The sequence below is a fragment of the Pangasianodon hypophthalmus genome, chromosome 15, assembly GCF_027358585.1.
Source record: "Pangasianodon hypophthalmus isolate fPanHyp1 chromosome 15, fPanHyp1.pri, whole genome shotgun sequence".
In the NCBI taxonomy this organism is placed as follows: domain Eukaryota; kingdom Metazoa; phylum Chordata; class Actinopteri; order Siluriformes; family Pangasiidae; genus Pangasianodon; species Pangasianodon hypophthalmus.
Window position 1 is genome coordinate 16,209,457 of NC_069724.1, and position 19,135 is coordinate 16,228,591.

The following is a 19,135-nucleotide window of genomic DNA, read 5'->3' on the forward strand; positions in this document are numbered from 1 at the left end:
TAATAAAAAAGATTTTGATTTCTTTTGCGATGATTTCTGTGAAGTGATGTGTGATGTGATGACATATAACAGTAGGGAAACAGCCAGTATGGATCTGAGTGAACATTTTAGATGAAGTTAACAAATCAAGACAAAATGCACAGACTCGAGATTCATATTGACTGGTAGCGAGACAAAGGAAAAAAATATATGCCGTGATGTTTGAGATTAGTGTGAGTCCTGGGAAGGTCTAACTGTAGCTCTAAGGAGTTTGATTTCACTCAGGGAAATCAATTTGAATACAAGTACAAGCATTAACTTTCAATTAAAGTACAAAACCTCCAAATGATACAATTATATTAGCACTTTCCATCTCTGAAAGCTTTCAGCCCATTCTTTTAACTTCAGTTATTCATCATATTTTTGAGCATGCACACACACACACAAACACAAACACACACACACTAGTAATTTTAGCTCTTTTTTTTTTTTTTTTAAATTGCAATTTTAGTTTAAAAAAAAGGCTTCCTTATAGGGACCTGGCAAATGTAAAAGTACAGGAGAGTATGTAGGACTGTATGTGGTCATGTAGGAGTGTGTCTGAGTGTGTGTGACTGTGTGTGTGTAGTTAAAGTATACTCTTGTGATTTCAGGCTTTCAGAGGTGTGCTCTGTATTCAGGCAGAAATTACTGTTATCTGTTTTACCTGTGATGTAAAACCTGTAACTCGCATACAAACACACACAGATACACGCAAACAGACTGCCATTAACACACACAAACAACATCTGACTACATTTCATATGAATAATATCATAAGAAAATCTAGGGTTAACTGTTTGCAAATTCAAATGTACTAGCTTGTTTGAATAGTTAACATTAGACCATGACTGTGTCTCAAACTGCATGCTGGGATATAAAATGTGAAATGATTTATGTGAAGTGATACAGGTGGCATTTTGATTCAGAGACATAAGCGGCACAGCAGACAAACCCTTTGCTTTACCATTCATTAGTATGGCGAATGTAATACATTTATTTGTATTCCTCAGTGTGACCAGAAAACATTTAAACAGTGTGGACAATAGTACGTAAGTGCAAACTGGAAATTGTTGAATTGTGTGTCTCCATCATCTACAGTTATGTGAACATCCTGAAGAGGAAGAGCAAGCTGCCTTTAGATTAAGAGCTTGTGCAGTTGATCTCTGTATCATTCTCAAATCACATGCAATGTACTGTGTGTGTGTGTGTGTGTGTGTGTGTGCACATAGCTAATCTCAGGTTACAGTACAGGTAAGCACTTCCTCATGTAGCTTGGTCACTTCCTCTACTGGGAATTGAAATGTGTTATAGAAACACATATGTAAAAAAGCTCGTAAAGGCAACATCTCCATCTATATATCTATCTGTATATCTATCTATATATCTATCTATATCTATCTATCTATATATATATATATATATATATATATATATATATATATATATATATATATATGTATATATTTTACATTTATCTATATTGATTTCTAAAAAAAAAAAAAAATTCCGCTCGTTTGTGGGCAGCACACACCTCATAAAAAATACAAACATATTCTGGGTGTTTTTTGATTGTCCATATGCGATCTAACCTTTCATCCATTCATCCTAGAATTCCCCCATCAACACGTGTGCACACACACACACACACACACACACACACACACACACAGACTTGCTCTAGTTACAACCCTCAGTCTGCCCCTAGCAGAAGCATGTGCATGTGTGTGTGTGTGTGTGTGTGTGTGTGTGTGTGCATGCTTGTCATTTCATAGTCCATGTGCTTTAAAGTCACTCTCAGTGTAGGCAATGTATGTGGCATGTTAAAAGTTTCAGTAGTCTAATAGTAGTGTTTCACTTCTTCATGGCTACAATTAAACAATTACATTATTAGAACAAATTAAATCAAATCAAACAGGTTCAAATATTTATAAATATGATTTAAATTAAATAGACACCAGTATATTTTTAAGCTTATGCTGAACATATTATGTCTTTCACAAAAACTGGACTACTCACTAGTAGGTTTTCACATTGCAATCCCACTTCTGATGTTGCGCTTCATGTGTATGTGTAACATGTAACGTGAATTAAAGTGGAGAAGTAATGGTGAGTAAATGGCCACAAATCATGGTCTATCCTGGTCTAATTACAAGTGTGTCTATTTTTATGAAAGAGTGCTGTCACATGATTTTTGAATGCTGGTGTGTAAGCAATTTAAATGGCTAGGCCAAGTTTAGATGCAAAACAGAAGTGTTCTTACGCACTAGCTGCTCGGCTCGTACACTGTAACTGATATCACAACATACTGCATGTGCGCTAACATTTCTGGTTCGCTTGCTAGCAAAACTGGTGTCTGGTATTAGCAAGTACAGGATTGGATGTTCATTCATCCCAGCAAACATCTCAACATGCAAACCCATTTCAATTGAGATGATGCGATAAATCTAAACAATTGGCATGAATAATTGTTCAGCCCACCTCTATAGCATGTGTGTTTCAACGTTATTTTTTTCAGTTCCTCATTCACAGCTTTAGCTCATCAGTTAGTTCCCATTTACTGTTTGACTCACAAAAATTGAAGAAAAACTTATTTCCATGGTTCAGTCTTTTGCTGTCGCTTACAACCACTCGTTAAATGTGCATTGCAGCATTACGAAGAAAAATAAAGCTGAAGTAGCCAAGAACGTTGGTGCATCTAGTGAGTTAATAGTTAGTATAGCCAGCTTTGTCAATAAAGCTAGTATGAAGTCTAGCATGTAACATAAACGTTTACCACCAAGTAGTGCGTTATTTACTTTGTGTTTAATTAGTTAGCTTTAGCCTATTCATTTGGTCTACTAGCATTTCTAATTAGAGCTAAAAAAAAAATGGGGAACAGTGCACACCCACAAGCGACAACAGCAGAAGTCACTACAAGCCACAAGAGACAAACTACACGCTAGTGTGAAAGTATGATAAGCCAACGTGAACGTGTAGTGCTAGTTCTCCATTAGCAATGACTGAATTAGCTATAACACTGCTAGCGCCAGTGTTCACAATGTCTTACATAAATCCCTGATTTTGTATTAATCAAACACTCATTTCTTCTTATTTATTTATGACCTATTTTTTGCACGCTTACTGATGTAAACAGTTACATTTGTAAGAAAATTGTGATGTTTTTTTATAAAAAAAACTTTAAATAACTTTATAAAAAAAATAAAAAATTATTTTAATAGACAACTAGTGCATGTTATCGCCATAATTCAATGGCAATTTTAATTTCATTTTGTGTTTTAGAAATTTCTAAAAAAAAAAAAAAAAAGAAAAGAAAAAAAGATTTCTCTCAGTTGTTTATTGTAATGTAATCCAGAGTAATATATAAAAACTAAGGCTGCACTATAACTGTTAAAAATGATCATAAATATGCTGCTCAATAATTAAACAACAATTATTTATAGCAATTACTTGGCAAATTTAGGAACAAAATAGTTTTACTGTACTTTAAATAAATTCTTTAAATAAACATTCTTCTCTTTCACACTGTACATTATTCACCAGTATTCAATTCTCAGTCACCTATATTCATCTCTGAATAATAACTCTGAATCACAGTAATTGTGTGTTCATCTTTTAAATGTTAAATATAAACAAAATTAGACAATAAATAAGTAGATACATACATACATAAATACATTTATTTATAATACAGTACAACTGTGTGCAACCAGAAAGTTAAACCATATGAATAGGCAGCTCATGTTCCAGAATAAAGAACACATGTAACATGAGCTTATTCCGCTTAAGGTCACCAATATCACAGGCAATTAGGTCTAATTAATTATAATATATATGTAAAATAGTAACATACTGTGATCACAAGGATTACTTGTTTATTCCTCTTGCAAACTGAGTACAGTGTTGGATTTATTTTTGTTAAATGGGTCATTTCCTTAGATGACTGTTTAATGTGTGTTATGATCTGATTATTATGATCACACACTCACCTTCAGCTGCAGTTCCTTAATTAGCGTCTCCGGTTTTGTATAATCCATGTCCGGTGAAAATGAAACCGTTATATGTTGTTGACTCTGCACGTTATTTTATTTATTAATTTTTTTTACAGTGTACAGATTGTACAGTTGTAGACACGGTCACACAAGACACACACTGACAGCTGAGATCTGTCCCTTTCTGTCCAGCTCTCCACACGCTTGGCAGTATTCGTAAGTGTGTGTGTGTGCATGTGTGTGGCAGTATTCGTAAGTGTGTGTGTGTGCGTGTGTGTGTGTTTGCTTTTCCCATTCCCACTTTCAGATCTAATTCTCACTGAATGTTCTCTCCCAGGCACACAAACACACACAAACAGAAGTGCAATGCATTATGAAAGGGTATTTTCTGTTTCATGAAGTCCTGTTTTATTGTCTTATTTCCTGATTTTGAAAACCACAAAACAACGCACTTTCATACCTCTGTACCGTCACATACCTACCAGAAAAGAGAACTTTACCATCTCCGATGGCTCTCCTACAGTCAGTACCAACTTGTGACACAGTTATATCGATTTAAGACACCTGTTACATCATGCTAAAATGCTAAATATCAAAACGCTGTGTGTGTATGCACTGTATGTAAACAAAGCAGTCCACCAACTCCAAGTATTCCCAGAAGAGAGTGCCACAATATCCCCAATATCCCCAATATCTATCTATCTATCTATCTCGCTAGCTAGCTAGCTAGCTAGCTATAAGGTTGGAATAAAAAAAACTACTAGACAGACAATTTTAGGTTGGAATAAAAAACTACTAGACAGACAATTTTAGCTAATGTTTAGCTGTTATTATTATCTGTACCATCTATATGTCTACACAGATACACTATATGGCCAAAAGTACATGGACACCTGACCATGACACCTATATGTGCCTGTTGAACACCCCATTCCAAAGAAATGGCATTAATATGGAGTTAGTTCCCCTTTGCTGTTATAACAACCTCCACTCTTCTGGAAAGGCTTTCCATTAGATTCAGGAGCGTGGCTGTGGGGATTTGCTCATTCAGCCATAAGAGCATTAGTGAGCTCAGGCACTGATGTTGGGTGAGAAGGTCTGGGGTACATGTTGGTGTTCCAGTTCATCCCAAAGGTGTTCAGTGGGGTTGAGGTGAGGGCTCTGTGCAGGTCACTTGACTTCTTCCACCCCAACCTTGGCAAACCATGTCTTCATGGGCTTCACTTTGTGCACTGAGGCACTGTCATGCTGAGACATTTTTGGGCCCCTTAGTGCCAGTGAAGGTAAATCGTAATGCTACAGCATAGAAAGACATTCTAGACAATTATGTGCCTCAAACTTTGTGGTGGCAAAAGTTTGGGGAAAGCCCACATTTGGGGTTCATGGTCAGGTGGTCAGGTGTCCATGTACTTTTGGCCATATAGTGTACGTAGCTTATATATCTTTCATCTTACTTGAAACTTCATGAGGCACTTCATGAATAACAGCACTCAGACACTGTACTTTTTATAAATGTGACTACAAAATTCATGAATGTGCACATGTTTATGATGATATCATTAGACTGAAATTGAGAGAAAGATGCCCGACTTTGTCTGTGTAAATTGGGAATAGCTAATAGAATCATAATCCCAATTATTTTGTTGGTGGCACTGAAAGCTAATCACAAGCGTACTAATCATGAGCACAACAGCGCTCCCTCTTGTATTTCTTATTTTACATTGAGTGACAATGATAAGATCCCACAAAACGGTATTATACAGATACGTCGCTTGGGAAAAACTTAAACCTTAACATGTAAAACCAAAAATACTTGCTTAAATGAATAAACCCAATGAAGTTCTTAATTCAGATGTTTTTCACCACCTGCTTCAATGCTTATGTGACTGTTTGCTTTGCATGTTAATGGTAGTTTAATAGTGTAGTAGTAAAACAAACTTTAACCATATCGTAAAGAGCAAAACTGCTGATTTGAATACAGCTGTCCCCATGAATTAAGTATGCGTTATTATTTCTAAGCTATACAGCTCTGATGTAAGGTAACAATAATGCCAAATGCAGTCTGAATAAGTTTTCTATACTAAATTTGAATATAGTTTTCTCTACTAAATTTAAACGCAAGCAAACGAGCGCATAACACTCTGGAGCAGTAGGAAACTTGGTGCTGTTTACAGAGATCACAGAGTTTATAAATATGTGCCTCGTTTATCATTTATCCCCATGTTGTCGTCGATCATTTATCATTTATACCACAAAACTCGCCTCAGGGATCTTTCACAGGCGCTCGCACCAGGATGTTTCCTCTTCAGCTGCTCACGCAGGCAACTGGTGTTGTGCTAGGATAATTCACATTTGCATAGACTACACTGAACTTTACTGTCTCCCCAAACCTCAGAAGTCTTCATGTGGTTTTGCACACCGTCATGAATTGGTTGCATGTTATCAGTTGGATGTAGCTACCACAGTGAAATACAAAACTTCATTTCCATGACAAAAAAGACTAACAGTTTGGAATTCATTTAATTTTTTTTGTTACTGATTATTTATTACTTCAATTTCAGACAAATTAGGAACTCTTAGAAGATGTTTGTTTTATGCTGCCATCTGAATGGGAGCTTTAATCTATGTAGCATGCAAATGCTGCCTATGTAGGCAACTTCCTCTGCAATGAAACCCAGCAGTAATGAATACGTTGTCTGTTGATTCGAAATGATAAAATAATGAAATGCAATAAAACTATTGTTGTCCTACACTGGCTACAACACTGAACTAAACAATTGTGATCTTTATTTTAGCTGTCGCCATGCATTCATGCATGGTAAAACAGTAGGTGGGAGGGCTGTAGGTTTTCTCCCATCAGGCTTTGCAAGTGAGTGGATAAACAAATGAAAAACAAAGTCAATAACTGTCAGCTTGTTTGAGCTCCCTGTATTTGACCCTGGAAATGATCCCATTTAGATATTACACACTCTGACCTTATACAATATGTGTTCCTCTTTTCATGACGATGTTTCATCAAGTTGAAACACAAACTCTTACTCAGCGTGGGTGTAACGCATTACTTTAATTAAACTACTTTTCCCCTGAAAAAAGGAAAGTAAGGGATTACTCTTCATTTTTAAGTAATTTAATTACGGTTACTTTTGATGTACTTGCATTACATATTGTATAGACTTTCAACAATTCTGTATAAAACCATATTTTACTTAAAATCTAAATTTATCATCTAAAGATAAAATTTGTTTTCTACTTTAACTCCGCCCCTTTAAATTCGTTAGCTGTAAACTAGCACTCGTAGCGCACAAGTTCGCGCCAGGCGGCTGTGAAGTTCAAGGATGCCAGCAGAAACGAGTGGCTGCTTTGCTAAATGGAAATATTCCCAATAATTCGTTTTTTTTGACACATGTAGGCAAAAACATCATGGTAAAATGTAAGTTATGTCCTGGGGAAAAAACACTATTGGCCTCTCTCCAAAGCATGTGTAACTTACTGGAGCACCTGACATGGCAACACAGACAATAAAAACACTTTTGAAAGATCTGTGTAGAGCGACAGAGGAAACTGTAGTAACCCCTGTTTAGCAGGTGAGACATGATTTTACATCGGCAGTACACAAAGTGCCTGAAGCTGAGCTTAAAAAACTGATTGCAGGGTACATAGTGGAAGAGATTCGGAGTAATTCTCTTCGTTAACTATAGAGGGTTACTTCTGTCAAATGATTACACATGCTCTCAAGCAGCTGTGCTGAAATACTGTGACTACACTTTTACTACAAATTTGCTTTTGTTTTTAGTAGCTCTTATAGATAAGCCAGTTTATATCATTTGTTTACATTTTTGTATTAAAAATGGTTTAATATAGCTATTCTTAATAAGCTGAAATATACCATGTTTGACTTAAATTTAAAGAGTTAAAAGAAGAGTTTCATTTCTATTGTCCATGTGGTCAAGGTTGATACGGATTTTAATAAGTAATTAGTAATGAGTAACCCAATTACTTTTCAGACAGTGTAATTAGTCAGTAATTTAAATTCAGTGTTGACGATGTAATTATTAATTAATTATTTTTTTAAGGAACTTATCCAACACTGATCTCACTACAACATAATTTGTCCAGTTAGGATTGGTTTGAATATTAAAGATGCCAAAATTTAAAGTGAATGGTTTCTAATTGTGTTTACACACTTTTAGTCTAAATTTCCTTCTGAAAATAGCACAACAAGAAATTGTAATAATCAGCTAACAGGAGTAATATTGTTTAATCGAACCTCTGTTGTGCTATATGTATATTTACATCATAGTAATGGTATATATCATGCTACTGTTGTAGAGGTCGCATCTTAATATTTTCATTTTACCTTTAAGTAAGTGGATCTTTAAGGTTATGTAGATTTACGTAGTCCAGATTAGCCGTAGTCTTGAATACAACACTTCAAAGCTCTTCTTCAGTTTGGTTCCAGAATATGGTATAACAGCTTTTACTTCATTATGAGTGTTTGACTAATTCCCTGAAACCCTCCCTTTCAGTAGTCTAAAAAAATCTGTATTAATGTTTTCTTTTAAGTATTATTAAGTAATATTATGTCCTTCCATTTGCTATCTTATTGGAAAAATACTCTGTTTGCTATAAAGCACCACACTGATTCTGAATGAGAAGGCAAAGAAGAGTGCATTTTTTGGGAATGATGTCATCCCATATTATCACAGAGCTGGTGGATGATGTCATCAGGAAGTACCTTAGAGGCAGCGTGTAATTAGTTTTGGCAGTTATTGTGACTGAACAAGAAGAACACCATAGTTATTTAGTTCCAGTATCACATTCATAACTGTTACCAATCAACTCAGACAAACCTGTAATACTGTGTTTCAAAAAAACTTGCTAAACACACACACACACACAAACACACATACCAAGGCTGTCTGAATGAATTTCTCTGTTCGAACGCTATTCAAAATTCCAGACTAACAGGGCTTGCACGATACCAGAATATTTATTTGATATTGATACTGATTAGTGTAGTATCATGCTTGTATATAACAGCATTACTGATTGATTGATTGTTTGAGTGAGTGACTGATTGATTGATTGATTGACAAATAAATATGCTCATTCAATCTTCTTAAGTAACTAGAGTTCCTCTCTGTTAATATAAAGCTCTTCAGATGTTAAATAAAACAAATAAATTAATAATTAAAATCTGGTTCCATTATGCTCTGAAATCATGTGTTAGAGCTGCTCACTGGTCAGAACACAGGAGGCAAGTTGCTGTTTTTTGAATGTTTTTCTTGTTTTTACTTATAATTATAATCAAACTGCACCATTATGATGCAAAAAAGTGACAAAGAAAGCGCAGAGAGCTAAGTGAGATATCTGTGTAGTGCACACATAAACAGGATCAGTTCATAATCTGAGGTGATGAGGTCCATCTCTGTGCTGTTCCTTTAGAATTTGGCATGACATACACTAAAGTATGTGGACACCTGACCAATCACACCCATACGTGTTTTTGAACATGCCATTCCAGATTCAGTCCCCCTTTCCTGTTGCTAATAACCTCCACTTTTCCGGTAAGGCTTTCCACTAGATTTTGGAGTGTCGCTGTGGGGATTTGCCCATTCAACCACTAGAGCATTAGTGAGATCGGCACTGATGTCGGGTGAGAAAGTCTTGCATGCAGTCAGCGTTGCAATTCGTCTCAAAAGTGATCAGTGGGGTTGAGGTCAGGGATCTGTGCAGGCCACTCATGTTCTTACACACCAACCTCTTTATTAACCCTGCTTTGTGCTCAGGGTCACTGTCATGCTGGAACATGTTTGGGCCTCTTAGTTCCAGTGAAGGAAAACTGTAATGCTACAGTATACCAAGACATCCTATACAATTTTGTGCTTCCACCTTGTAGCAACAGTTTGGGGAAGACTCATTTATGGGTGTAAAGGGTAACATATTTTTTAAAATAGCTTAAATTTTCCAGTGAAATATAAAAATAAATGAAGTGTATCCTAAAAGTGATATTATATGTTAGTAGTAATTTCTGTAGCTGAATCTTGAGTAGACTTCTACTGGGCCTATAGTGTACTATGTATGGTACTATGTATGGCAGGACCAACAGATTCCACTCTACATCTCGCTGTGATCAGATAATCATGTGACAAAGCGATGCTTTTCCAGTCTTCAGCTGTCCAGTTTCAATGAGTCTGTGCCCACTGTAGCCTTAGATTCCTGCTCTTGGCTGACACGAGTGGAACCTGATGTGGTCTTCTGCTGTTGTAGCCCATCTGCTTCAAGGTTCAGCATGTTGTGCTTTTTGAAATGCTTTTCTGCTCACCATGGCTTACAGAGTGGTTATTTGTGTTACCGTAGTCTTTCCTGTCAGCTCGAACCAGTCTGGCCATTCTCCTCTGACCTCTCTCATCAACAATAACTGCTATTCACTGGATGTTTTTCTGTTTTTTCCACTATTCTGTGTAAACTCTTGAGGCTGCTGTGCATGAAAATCCAAAGAGATCAGCAGTTCTGAATAAGCAAACCGTTCGCAAAAGTTCTGACAAACCAGCCCGTCTGCACCAACAACCATGCCACATGTCACATTTTTCCACATTCTGATGTTTGATATGAACACTAACTGAAGCTCTTGACCTGTATCTGGATGATGCACTGTTCTGCTGCCACATGATTGGCCTATTGGATAACTGCATAAATGAGCAGGTGTACAGGTGTTCCTGATACAGTGGCTGACGAGTGTATAGTGCAGAGGAAGCCTTTTGGGTTTTGCTCTGATTCTGTTGAAGCCTTAAATAAAAAATGTGTAAATGTGTAAAGACAAACTGAAGATTGGACAGCTTGTCATTTTTTATTCCTCTTGAGAGAATATTTGTTGCCCTTCCAGTACTGTTTCAGTACTTTATCACCTCAAGTAAAGAGAGCTTAACTAAAAACTTGGCTGCCTTTATCTTTATAAACTATTGAGATTTACTGAAATTTATAAAACTGTACTGTAACTATCGAAAAAAAACTTGAAGCCATTTACTTCTATAGTAACTTTCTTATGCAAACCACATAAATGAAATGAACAAAAATTCACTTAGGCTTTAGTTGCTTAAATAAAGGAGAAACAGCTATGTAGAGTGAAGAAGAAACACATCTGTAGACACCAAAGGTGGTTTGACCCGGATATGATGACATATCCTGTCACAGCACTTCCTTCCTGTAACTCAGCATTACTCAGAGAGAGAGAGAGAGAGAGAATGAGTGAGTGAGTGAGTGATTGATTGTGTTAAAAAGGATGGTGAAAAGAGAGAAAGAAGGCTCCAGGCTTTAGTCAGCAAATGAATATACACCTTCTTCAGTCTGTATTAAACCCCTCATATTTTACAAACTACCGCTAACTGCAGAATTCTCCGTAAACTCCTGATTTAAGAGAAACCAGATTAGTTTATTAAAATACATCAGCAATGCACATGAAGACTCAACGGTAATCTCCCTACAGAAGGACCAAATTTTCCTCTGCCTCTGTCGAAAGGAGAAAAATTACGTAAGCACTGAATCATGAGGGGGCTGGAGTTCACCTTCCAACCTGAACACACACACACACACATTCACACACACACACACACATACACACACACAGAGATACACACTATTGTAATTCTATATTCGTGGGGTTTTTCCATTGACTTGTGTATTAACATAGCTAAAAAATAGCTTAAAAAACTCTCTCCTAAACCTTAACCTGAATCTTTGGACTCACTGTATTCAGCAAGAGTCATGTCTGAGTCGAATGTTTGCATAAAATGGTGCCTTCTGAGGTGCCTCCATCTGGACAGTTTTCAAAGGCAGCATACATGAATCCTTCACTGTCCTACATATCTAATAATCCTGTGTGTCAGCACAGTTGGGAGAAAGGGTTAATTATCGTTAACATAGGACATTATTTTTAGCAAGAAATCGTGTAGTCAAAAAATATTTGCTCCATTTTCTCCAAAGGACTTAAAGGTTAGTGATCGCTAGGTAACTTCCTAGCTATCCAAATGCTGCCATATAAGAGAGCTTACCTGTTAGACAAAAAAGCATCAAGGCATCATGGCCTTCCAGAACAGAACCACCAAAAAGACAGGCCACTGCCCACTGGATCATTTGCCATTAAACATTTTTATTTCAGTGTTTACTCAACCATGAGAAAAGGTCAGACAATTATTGTAACATCAAAATGAATATAAATATTTAATAGTGGTTACTTTCATGTGTTTACTTTAAATTTGTACTGTGTGGGAAGCATTGTGTTCAGTCAAGCCTGGCCCATCTCCCTATCCTCTCATCCTGTAGGACTAATTGCTTCCACTGATGAATGGCATGTGCTTTGTATGGTAACAGATGGTACTGACAGAGTGTTGGCAGAGATGGAACAATATCATGTAAATATATCATGAATATTTAATGATATCCTGACACAATATAATAAGAACTAAAATTGTCTCTTGGGCCTGTAGTTAAAATGAACAACTGGCTAATATTCACACACTCCTTTTCAGTAATCGCTTTGTCTTGGTCAGGGCCATGGTGTATTCGGAGCCAATCCCGGGAACACTCGGTGTTAGGCAGGAACACACCCCTGGATGGGATGCCAGTCCATAGAAGGGCACTAACTAACTAATATTTTACAACTAAATGCCAAAATACTGCATCCCAGAGAGCTAATTATTCAGACAGACCACATCCAAGAATGACAGTTTGGTCTACTAGCTAGGTTTGGGGATATAGATTGCTGACTACGTTACACTATTGTAAGCTTTTGGTGATCTTGCACCAAAGACAAACAATTCATGTGGGGCTTCAGTCCCTCTGACTCATTCCAACACATTCAGTTACAGTTATTTGCTCCTACTGAGACATTCATTTTCAATGAACCTGATAAATGAATCAGTGACTCAAGACTACTGACTGGATTGCTAGTTTCCGTGAGTTGATGGGGAGTTGATCTCCAGCTGGTTCAGAGTAAAGCAAAGTTGTTTTGAATTTGATTTGAACTTAACTCAGGAAATTTGAGTCAGGGAATTGTCCAGTTAATTAGTATAGAGTTCAATTTCTTAGTGCAACAAACAGGCAGTGGACTCAATCTTCTAGTAAACCAGCAGAGAACTGATTTTTCAAATGATTCAACAGGAAATCAACTGTCATTGCGAGTGAGTAGGGTGTGTGTCATTTAACTGTTTGAGCTCCTGGTCTTGATGGTAATTCAACCATCGCACTGTCACACACACAAACATGCAGACACAACACTGCCATAAAAAAGCTGCTCTGTATACAACATGACAGAACATGCCAAGCAGTTTAAGACCAGGCAAACACACATCCACATCTATTTTTCTATGTCTCTTTCCCTCTCTCTCCGCTTCTCTGTTCCACTTCTCTGTTTGCCTTTGCCTGCATCCTTATAAATTACTCTCTTAGACATGTACATACTTATACACACCATAAAGCAATCCTTCCTTGTTGGTTCACCTAGTAGGTATGTAGTTAGAGACTAAAGATAGTTTTCCCCATGCACAGTGTGTTAGTCATCCTTTAGTCCTTCGTCAGTGTTAATTTCTGGCTACAGGACAACTGTTGGCTCAATATTTTTGGTTGGTGGACTTTTACGTAACTCAGTACAATACAGTTAATACACTTGCACCAGCACCACACAAACTCCCATATCAGCGTCAGTGCTGTGCTACAAGTGATCTGCCAGCCAAATAATATTTCCTTAGCCATCAGCCATCATACTATGATAGGGGCAATACACTGTACAGTAGATGAGCTATAGTCAGTAAAAAAATGCCATCAAAAATCGAACAGAATCTAACAACTTGTCTTTACTTTGAATCAGCGGTAAGTCAAAATCAGGTCAAATATTTCCTAGAGAAGAAAAAAAAATAAAGCTCACATGATCACTTTCAGCACTGAGTGCCTACCTCACTAACACAGTCTGGCAAATACAAATGCATAAAAAGTCACACAACTCAACATGAACTAGGCAACAGGGTTAGACATTGTGTGTGTGTGTGTGTGTGTGTGTTTTTTGTTTTTCCATATGAGTCGACCTGGGAGAGGGAGGGAGGAAGAGAGGGAGGGAGACATGATGGAAATGAGCCTGTGTGTGTGTGCATGTGGTGTGTGTTTGTTGGTAGGAGAATACTTGGATGAGAAGTTGAATTACCTATGGATATTAAAGACACTCGGAATGTGTGTGCTTTAGGAGACAGGTGCTGCCCATAGTCCAGGGTCACACATCTTACATAAATTAATTAGTGCCACTAAAAACCTTTCAGAAATGCTTTTGATGTGGACTGGACTTTAGACAGACTGTGTCCATGCTTGCAGCAATGCAGTACAACAAAGCAGCAGGAAGTGGTGCTTTTTATGTGTGAGTTGTGATTCACAGCACCACAACTCCGCTTTAGTGAGGGGGCCAGGCACCGTGATAAGACTGAGCAGAGTTTAACTTTATGCAAAGTAGACGCAAAGCAATAACCACTGGGAGTGAAGAGCTGTGCAACTCAGAACACTTTACTGTCCCCTGATATTCATCAGATGTTCGTTCCTTATCGAGATCTTCAAAAGTTGCTAGCATCTGTGCATCTGTGGGACTGTAAGAATTGAGTGTGATCAGTGATTAGTGTTTAGAGCAGTAATAGTCTGTAATGGAGTGTAAAGTTGAGCTAGATAGTTTAAAGTCAAACTGCGAATGCTGCTACACAAGCTGTTGCTGAAGTTATCCTTCCAATAACAGGAGCAAATCTTTGATCTTTCTGAGCAAATATTTGATCATTTGACCAAATAGAAAGTATAACTAGTGCTGATGAGTGCTGATAAATAAATGTATCACAAAAATATCCACACAGAAATAAAAGATCATGTGCATAGAGGTGGTCATTGTACTGTCTAGGTGCGAGGGCAAGCAGTAATCTCGAGTCAGGAACACTAACTAGCAACCAACTTGAGCAATTTGACAGATATGAGGGTTAGACAGTGTTAGACTCTAGATTTAGAGTTTAGATATTTAAATAAGATTAAGTTTCAGTGTACCCACTACAGTAAGTGTGTGTGTGTGTGTGTTGGGTCAGTGCCAGTGGGCATCCACAGCTTGGCAGACTGTGGCTTATGTTCATGATGCATGATCCTGGCTTTCTCTGAGCAAGTGTGTGTGTGTGTGTGTGTGTGTGTGTGTTCAGGGCTCATTCAGCACAGCCAAAGAATTTCCTACATGTGGATATAAGTTCAAGGACAAATGGTTCTAAGAATACTTTAAACCCATTTCTAATAATACTCAGAATAATAATCTTACTGTATATTCATACACTGGATTTCTCACAGTAATGCTAGGCATAGATCACTAATCAGTTACAGAGTATAACATATCACGATATTTAACTGGGCACTGTGTTCCTTTTGGGTGGAGGCTACCAAAGATGTGCTTGTGCTCCTAGCGTAAAGACAGCTGTTTCCTAAAGTTCTTTATTTTAGCCAAACCCAAAAGCAGCATTGCAGGTGTTGTTCTTTTAAAGACAATCCCGTAACCGTGTTTACTGGATCAATTTTCTGTGAAACTTTGAGAAACATGGTGGAAGATGTTCAAATGGAAGCCATATTAGACTCCACCATATAATTTCCAGGTATCCAATCACACAGTATAAAGTGTCTGTTAGAGATTTTGGTCATACTTGGCAGAGAAACTGAGTGAGAACTTGATTTCTTTGGGAAGGGGGTGACCTTGCAATGTTGTGTGTGTCCCAAGTACACTGGTATTGCTCTCTAAATCCTGCTAGCATCTCACCTTCTGTACTGTGTCTAGTGTCTTGTGGTTAAATGTGATTAAATGTTGGACAGCGCTACAGTTCTGGCATACAAGAAGAGGCTCCAGTGCTCCAGTATCTGACTCTGATTTGATCATATGTCATCTGTACAGTCTCTGTAGACCTGCTAAAGGCTCTGAGTATATTTCGATCAGCAGCCAATTAGGTACTGGCAGTCGATAACAGGCCTGGATTTACTGAGTGGGTGATATGATGACACTCTATGGTTATAATGATAAATTAGACATTTTTTTGAGTATTATCAGGAGTTCTATATCACTGTTTCATTAAAAAAAAGCTATTGTATCCAGTAAACAGCAATTAGTGCTGTACAGTCAAGATAAAAGTGTATGGTAACATGTAATTGATTGGATATTACGCATGTTCAGATTTAAAATGTGTGCGTGGCCTGTGGTGGACTGGTGTCCCATGTGGGGGTGTGTTCCTAGCACAGGCTGCAGGTCCAGTGTGATCAGGATAAAGCAGTTACTGAAGACGACTGAATGATTAGTTATTCCACAGCACCCACTCTATAGATTCCTACAGAGGTTTGCTAACAAGAGAGTTAACTAAAACTTGCATTACACGTCTTCTGGGAATCTACACAAATTTGACTATTAGTCAAAACAGTGAGGTAAAATATATATGTTAATTATATGAAAGAGGTTAAGAGTTATTAAACTGATTTCTCAGTTATAGGTATTTAGGCAACTGCTGACTACCAACTTTTAAAACTTAGTCTGGTGAAGACAATTATGGAATTGCCTTTGCAATGACATTTGCTTCACAATCAAGGTACCTTAGAAGGCATATGAACAGTTTTGCTCCTCAGATGAGTCTGTCATTATATCAGGCCCAGACAACTAGCACTCAAAAATGGTGCCTACTTAAGCAGTCTCCTCGAGGACGTGTTCCATCAGTCAAATGTGTTGTGCTTAAAAACAGGTCTCGAAATGACAGGACAGAACAGCACAGCACACTAGACTCAAAAAGACGGTGAAGTGAGAAATGAAAGAAAAGCAAGAATAAAAATACCCAGCTGTTTCTATGAAGTATCAGAAGTGATGACCCAGTTAACAAGACTATGAATGAATTTAGCATGCTTGTGGTTTGGATCTGTTTTAGCACTCGCGCACAAGCACACACAGTGTACTTGCAGTAATTAAATTTGCTTCCAACAGTACAAAATTAGTTAGTAATTAACATGTAATTTGCTTTGCATTTTATAAATCACGATGCATACAATGGTGACATTGTTTAGGCAAGTAAAAATACTGACTAGCTACTAAATGTGGAAAACAACTAGACACTGGAGTGACTGGTGCACTACAAAGTCTATCTCGAGCCCTGCGTTTCCTATGAACATGTCTGTCCTGATGGCCTTGACAGCCTTAAACTGCCATAAGCTGTCTAATATTTTAAGAGGACTAGAATGTAGATGTCTCTAATTTCTGCATGTCATTTGTTTGAGTGCACAAATGTAATAGCCTATCGCAGGTAGAGGTGCAAAGATACACCAGTCCTGATCTTTTGCTGGGAAAAGCATGAAAGGATTGTGTCTGCAATTCTGATATGCTTTTGCCCATATTAAAAATAAAGAGGTTAACCAAAGTCTTAGTATGATATGGTTAAAGGCTGAAGTGAATAAAATAATTTCAGTGGTTTTGGATTTATTTCACAGTGGCTTAGTGGCTTGGTGTTTAGCACGCTTGCCTCGCACCCCCGGGGTTGGGGGCTTGATTCATGCTTCGGCCCTGTGTACACGGACCCTGCGTGTTCTCCCCATGCTTCAGGGGATTACTCCGGTTTCCTCCAAAGACATGCGCTGTAGGCTGCCTGGCATCTCTAAATTGTCCGTAGTGTGTGAATGGGTGTGTGAGTGTGTGTGATTGTGCCCTGCAATGGGTTGGCACTCTGTCCAGGGTGTCCCCTGCCTTGTGCCCCTGCGTAGAATAAGCGGTACAGGAAATGGATGGATGGACTTATTTGCTTTTCACAGCCATTCAGCAATTGGCTAGAGCAAGTACTGTAGCACCTTTTTAACTGTTTCTGTGATCAACCAAAGAAATCAGAATCATAACTGTATGTACACGCTTTATATTCCAGATCCGAGTGTTGAGTGTCAGGTGCACATGTCCTCATGCCAGGAAGTGATGTAACAATCATTTGTTAAAATGTATACTAGGCTACTGTATAAGAACCCAAGTGAAATGTTCCTTTCTGAAACAGACCATGAGTTTAAGAAAAGTGCATCTTTCAATTAAACATGATAGACCACAATTTTAGCTCATGATTTCAAAGCTGTAGAGAAAATTAACAGTTTAGTGCATCAGCTTTACTAAGCACTTCTTAGACTTGCCTGGATTTCACAAAAATAGCGTCCTGACTTACTCCATAATGTCAGTGATTAGTTGCCAGAATAACTAACCCCTTGCTGCATGTGTGTGATGAGGATGAGGATGTGAATGCGCATGTGCACTGCGATCTGCTCAGCTCCAGCAGATACAACATAGCTGCTCTGTTCATAATGTCAGAACCACTCACACACAGCATGCAGTACAACCACCACTTTCATCATGTGAACTAGCGGGATACTGCAGTACCCCAGGGGAGGAGAGTCATCATCATCCTCATCATCATCCTCATCCTCCTCCTCTTCTGACAATCCCGGCAGAGCTGCAAGCGGTACCAGATCACGCGCGAGCGCCTTTCACAAACCAGGCCTTTCACAAAGCAAACCCCGAGTGATCGCTTTATAAAACAGCAGTTCGGCCCTTAGAGGCTCATCGAAACAGCACAAACAACACAACACAACACAACACAACACAGCACAACGAATCGCGTGTGTCGTAGATCCTCCCATACAGCAGCACCGCCACAGCGCGAGCGAGCAACGATGCTCGTGAAACCGCTATCGCCTTCCAGCAGTCATCCGATGTTTAAACAAACAGGTCGACTTACCCATAATTCAGTGCCCCAGCTCATGGTTTCAGTAATCCGGGGTTCTGACACGGAGCGCTTTCGGCTTCTGCAGCACGCGAGCAAGGAAACTGGTTCTGTGTGTTCTAGAGCGCGCGCTACTGCGTGTGTGGGTGGGTGCGCTCTCTCTCTCTCTCTCTCTCGCTCTTTCTCTGGCTTTTAGCGCCCCCTCCCCCGCCTCTCTCTCTCTCTCTCTCTCTCTCTCTCTCTCTCTCTCTCTCTCTCTCTCTCTCTCTCTCTCTCTCTCTCTCTCTCTCTCTCTCTCTCGCTGTGTGTGTGTGTAAAAGCACTAACTTCATGTACCTACCTCAGAAG

General features: G+C 38.4%; 1 protein-coding gene across 21 annotated transcripts in view; it reads right to left on the reverse strand.

Annotated features, from left to right (window-relative positions):
• Positions 1 to 18,959, reverse strand: part of LOC113535542 (formin-binding protein 1) — a 95,518-nt gene extending 76,559 nt beyond the window's left edge. For 5 of the 21 annotated variants that reach the window (XM_053240124.1, XM_053240123.1, XM_034311187.2 and 2 more), the window contains exon 1: positions 4,008 to 6,072. In XM_053240124.1, coding sequence (XP_053096099.1) covers positions 4,008 to 4,055 — 48 coding nt within the window. In that variant the 5' untranslated portion in view covers positions 4,056 to 6,072. Of the gene's footprint in view, positions 1 to 4,007; positions 6,074 to 18,802 lie in introns of those variants that run through there. The other 16 variants (XM_053240125.1, XM_026928912.3, XM_026928911.3 and 13 more) reach the window with 8 other exon arrangements.
• Positions 18,960 to 19,135: the final 176 nt, after the last annotated feature.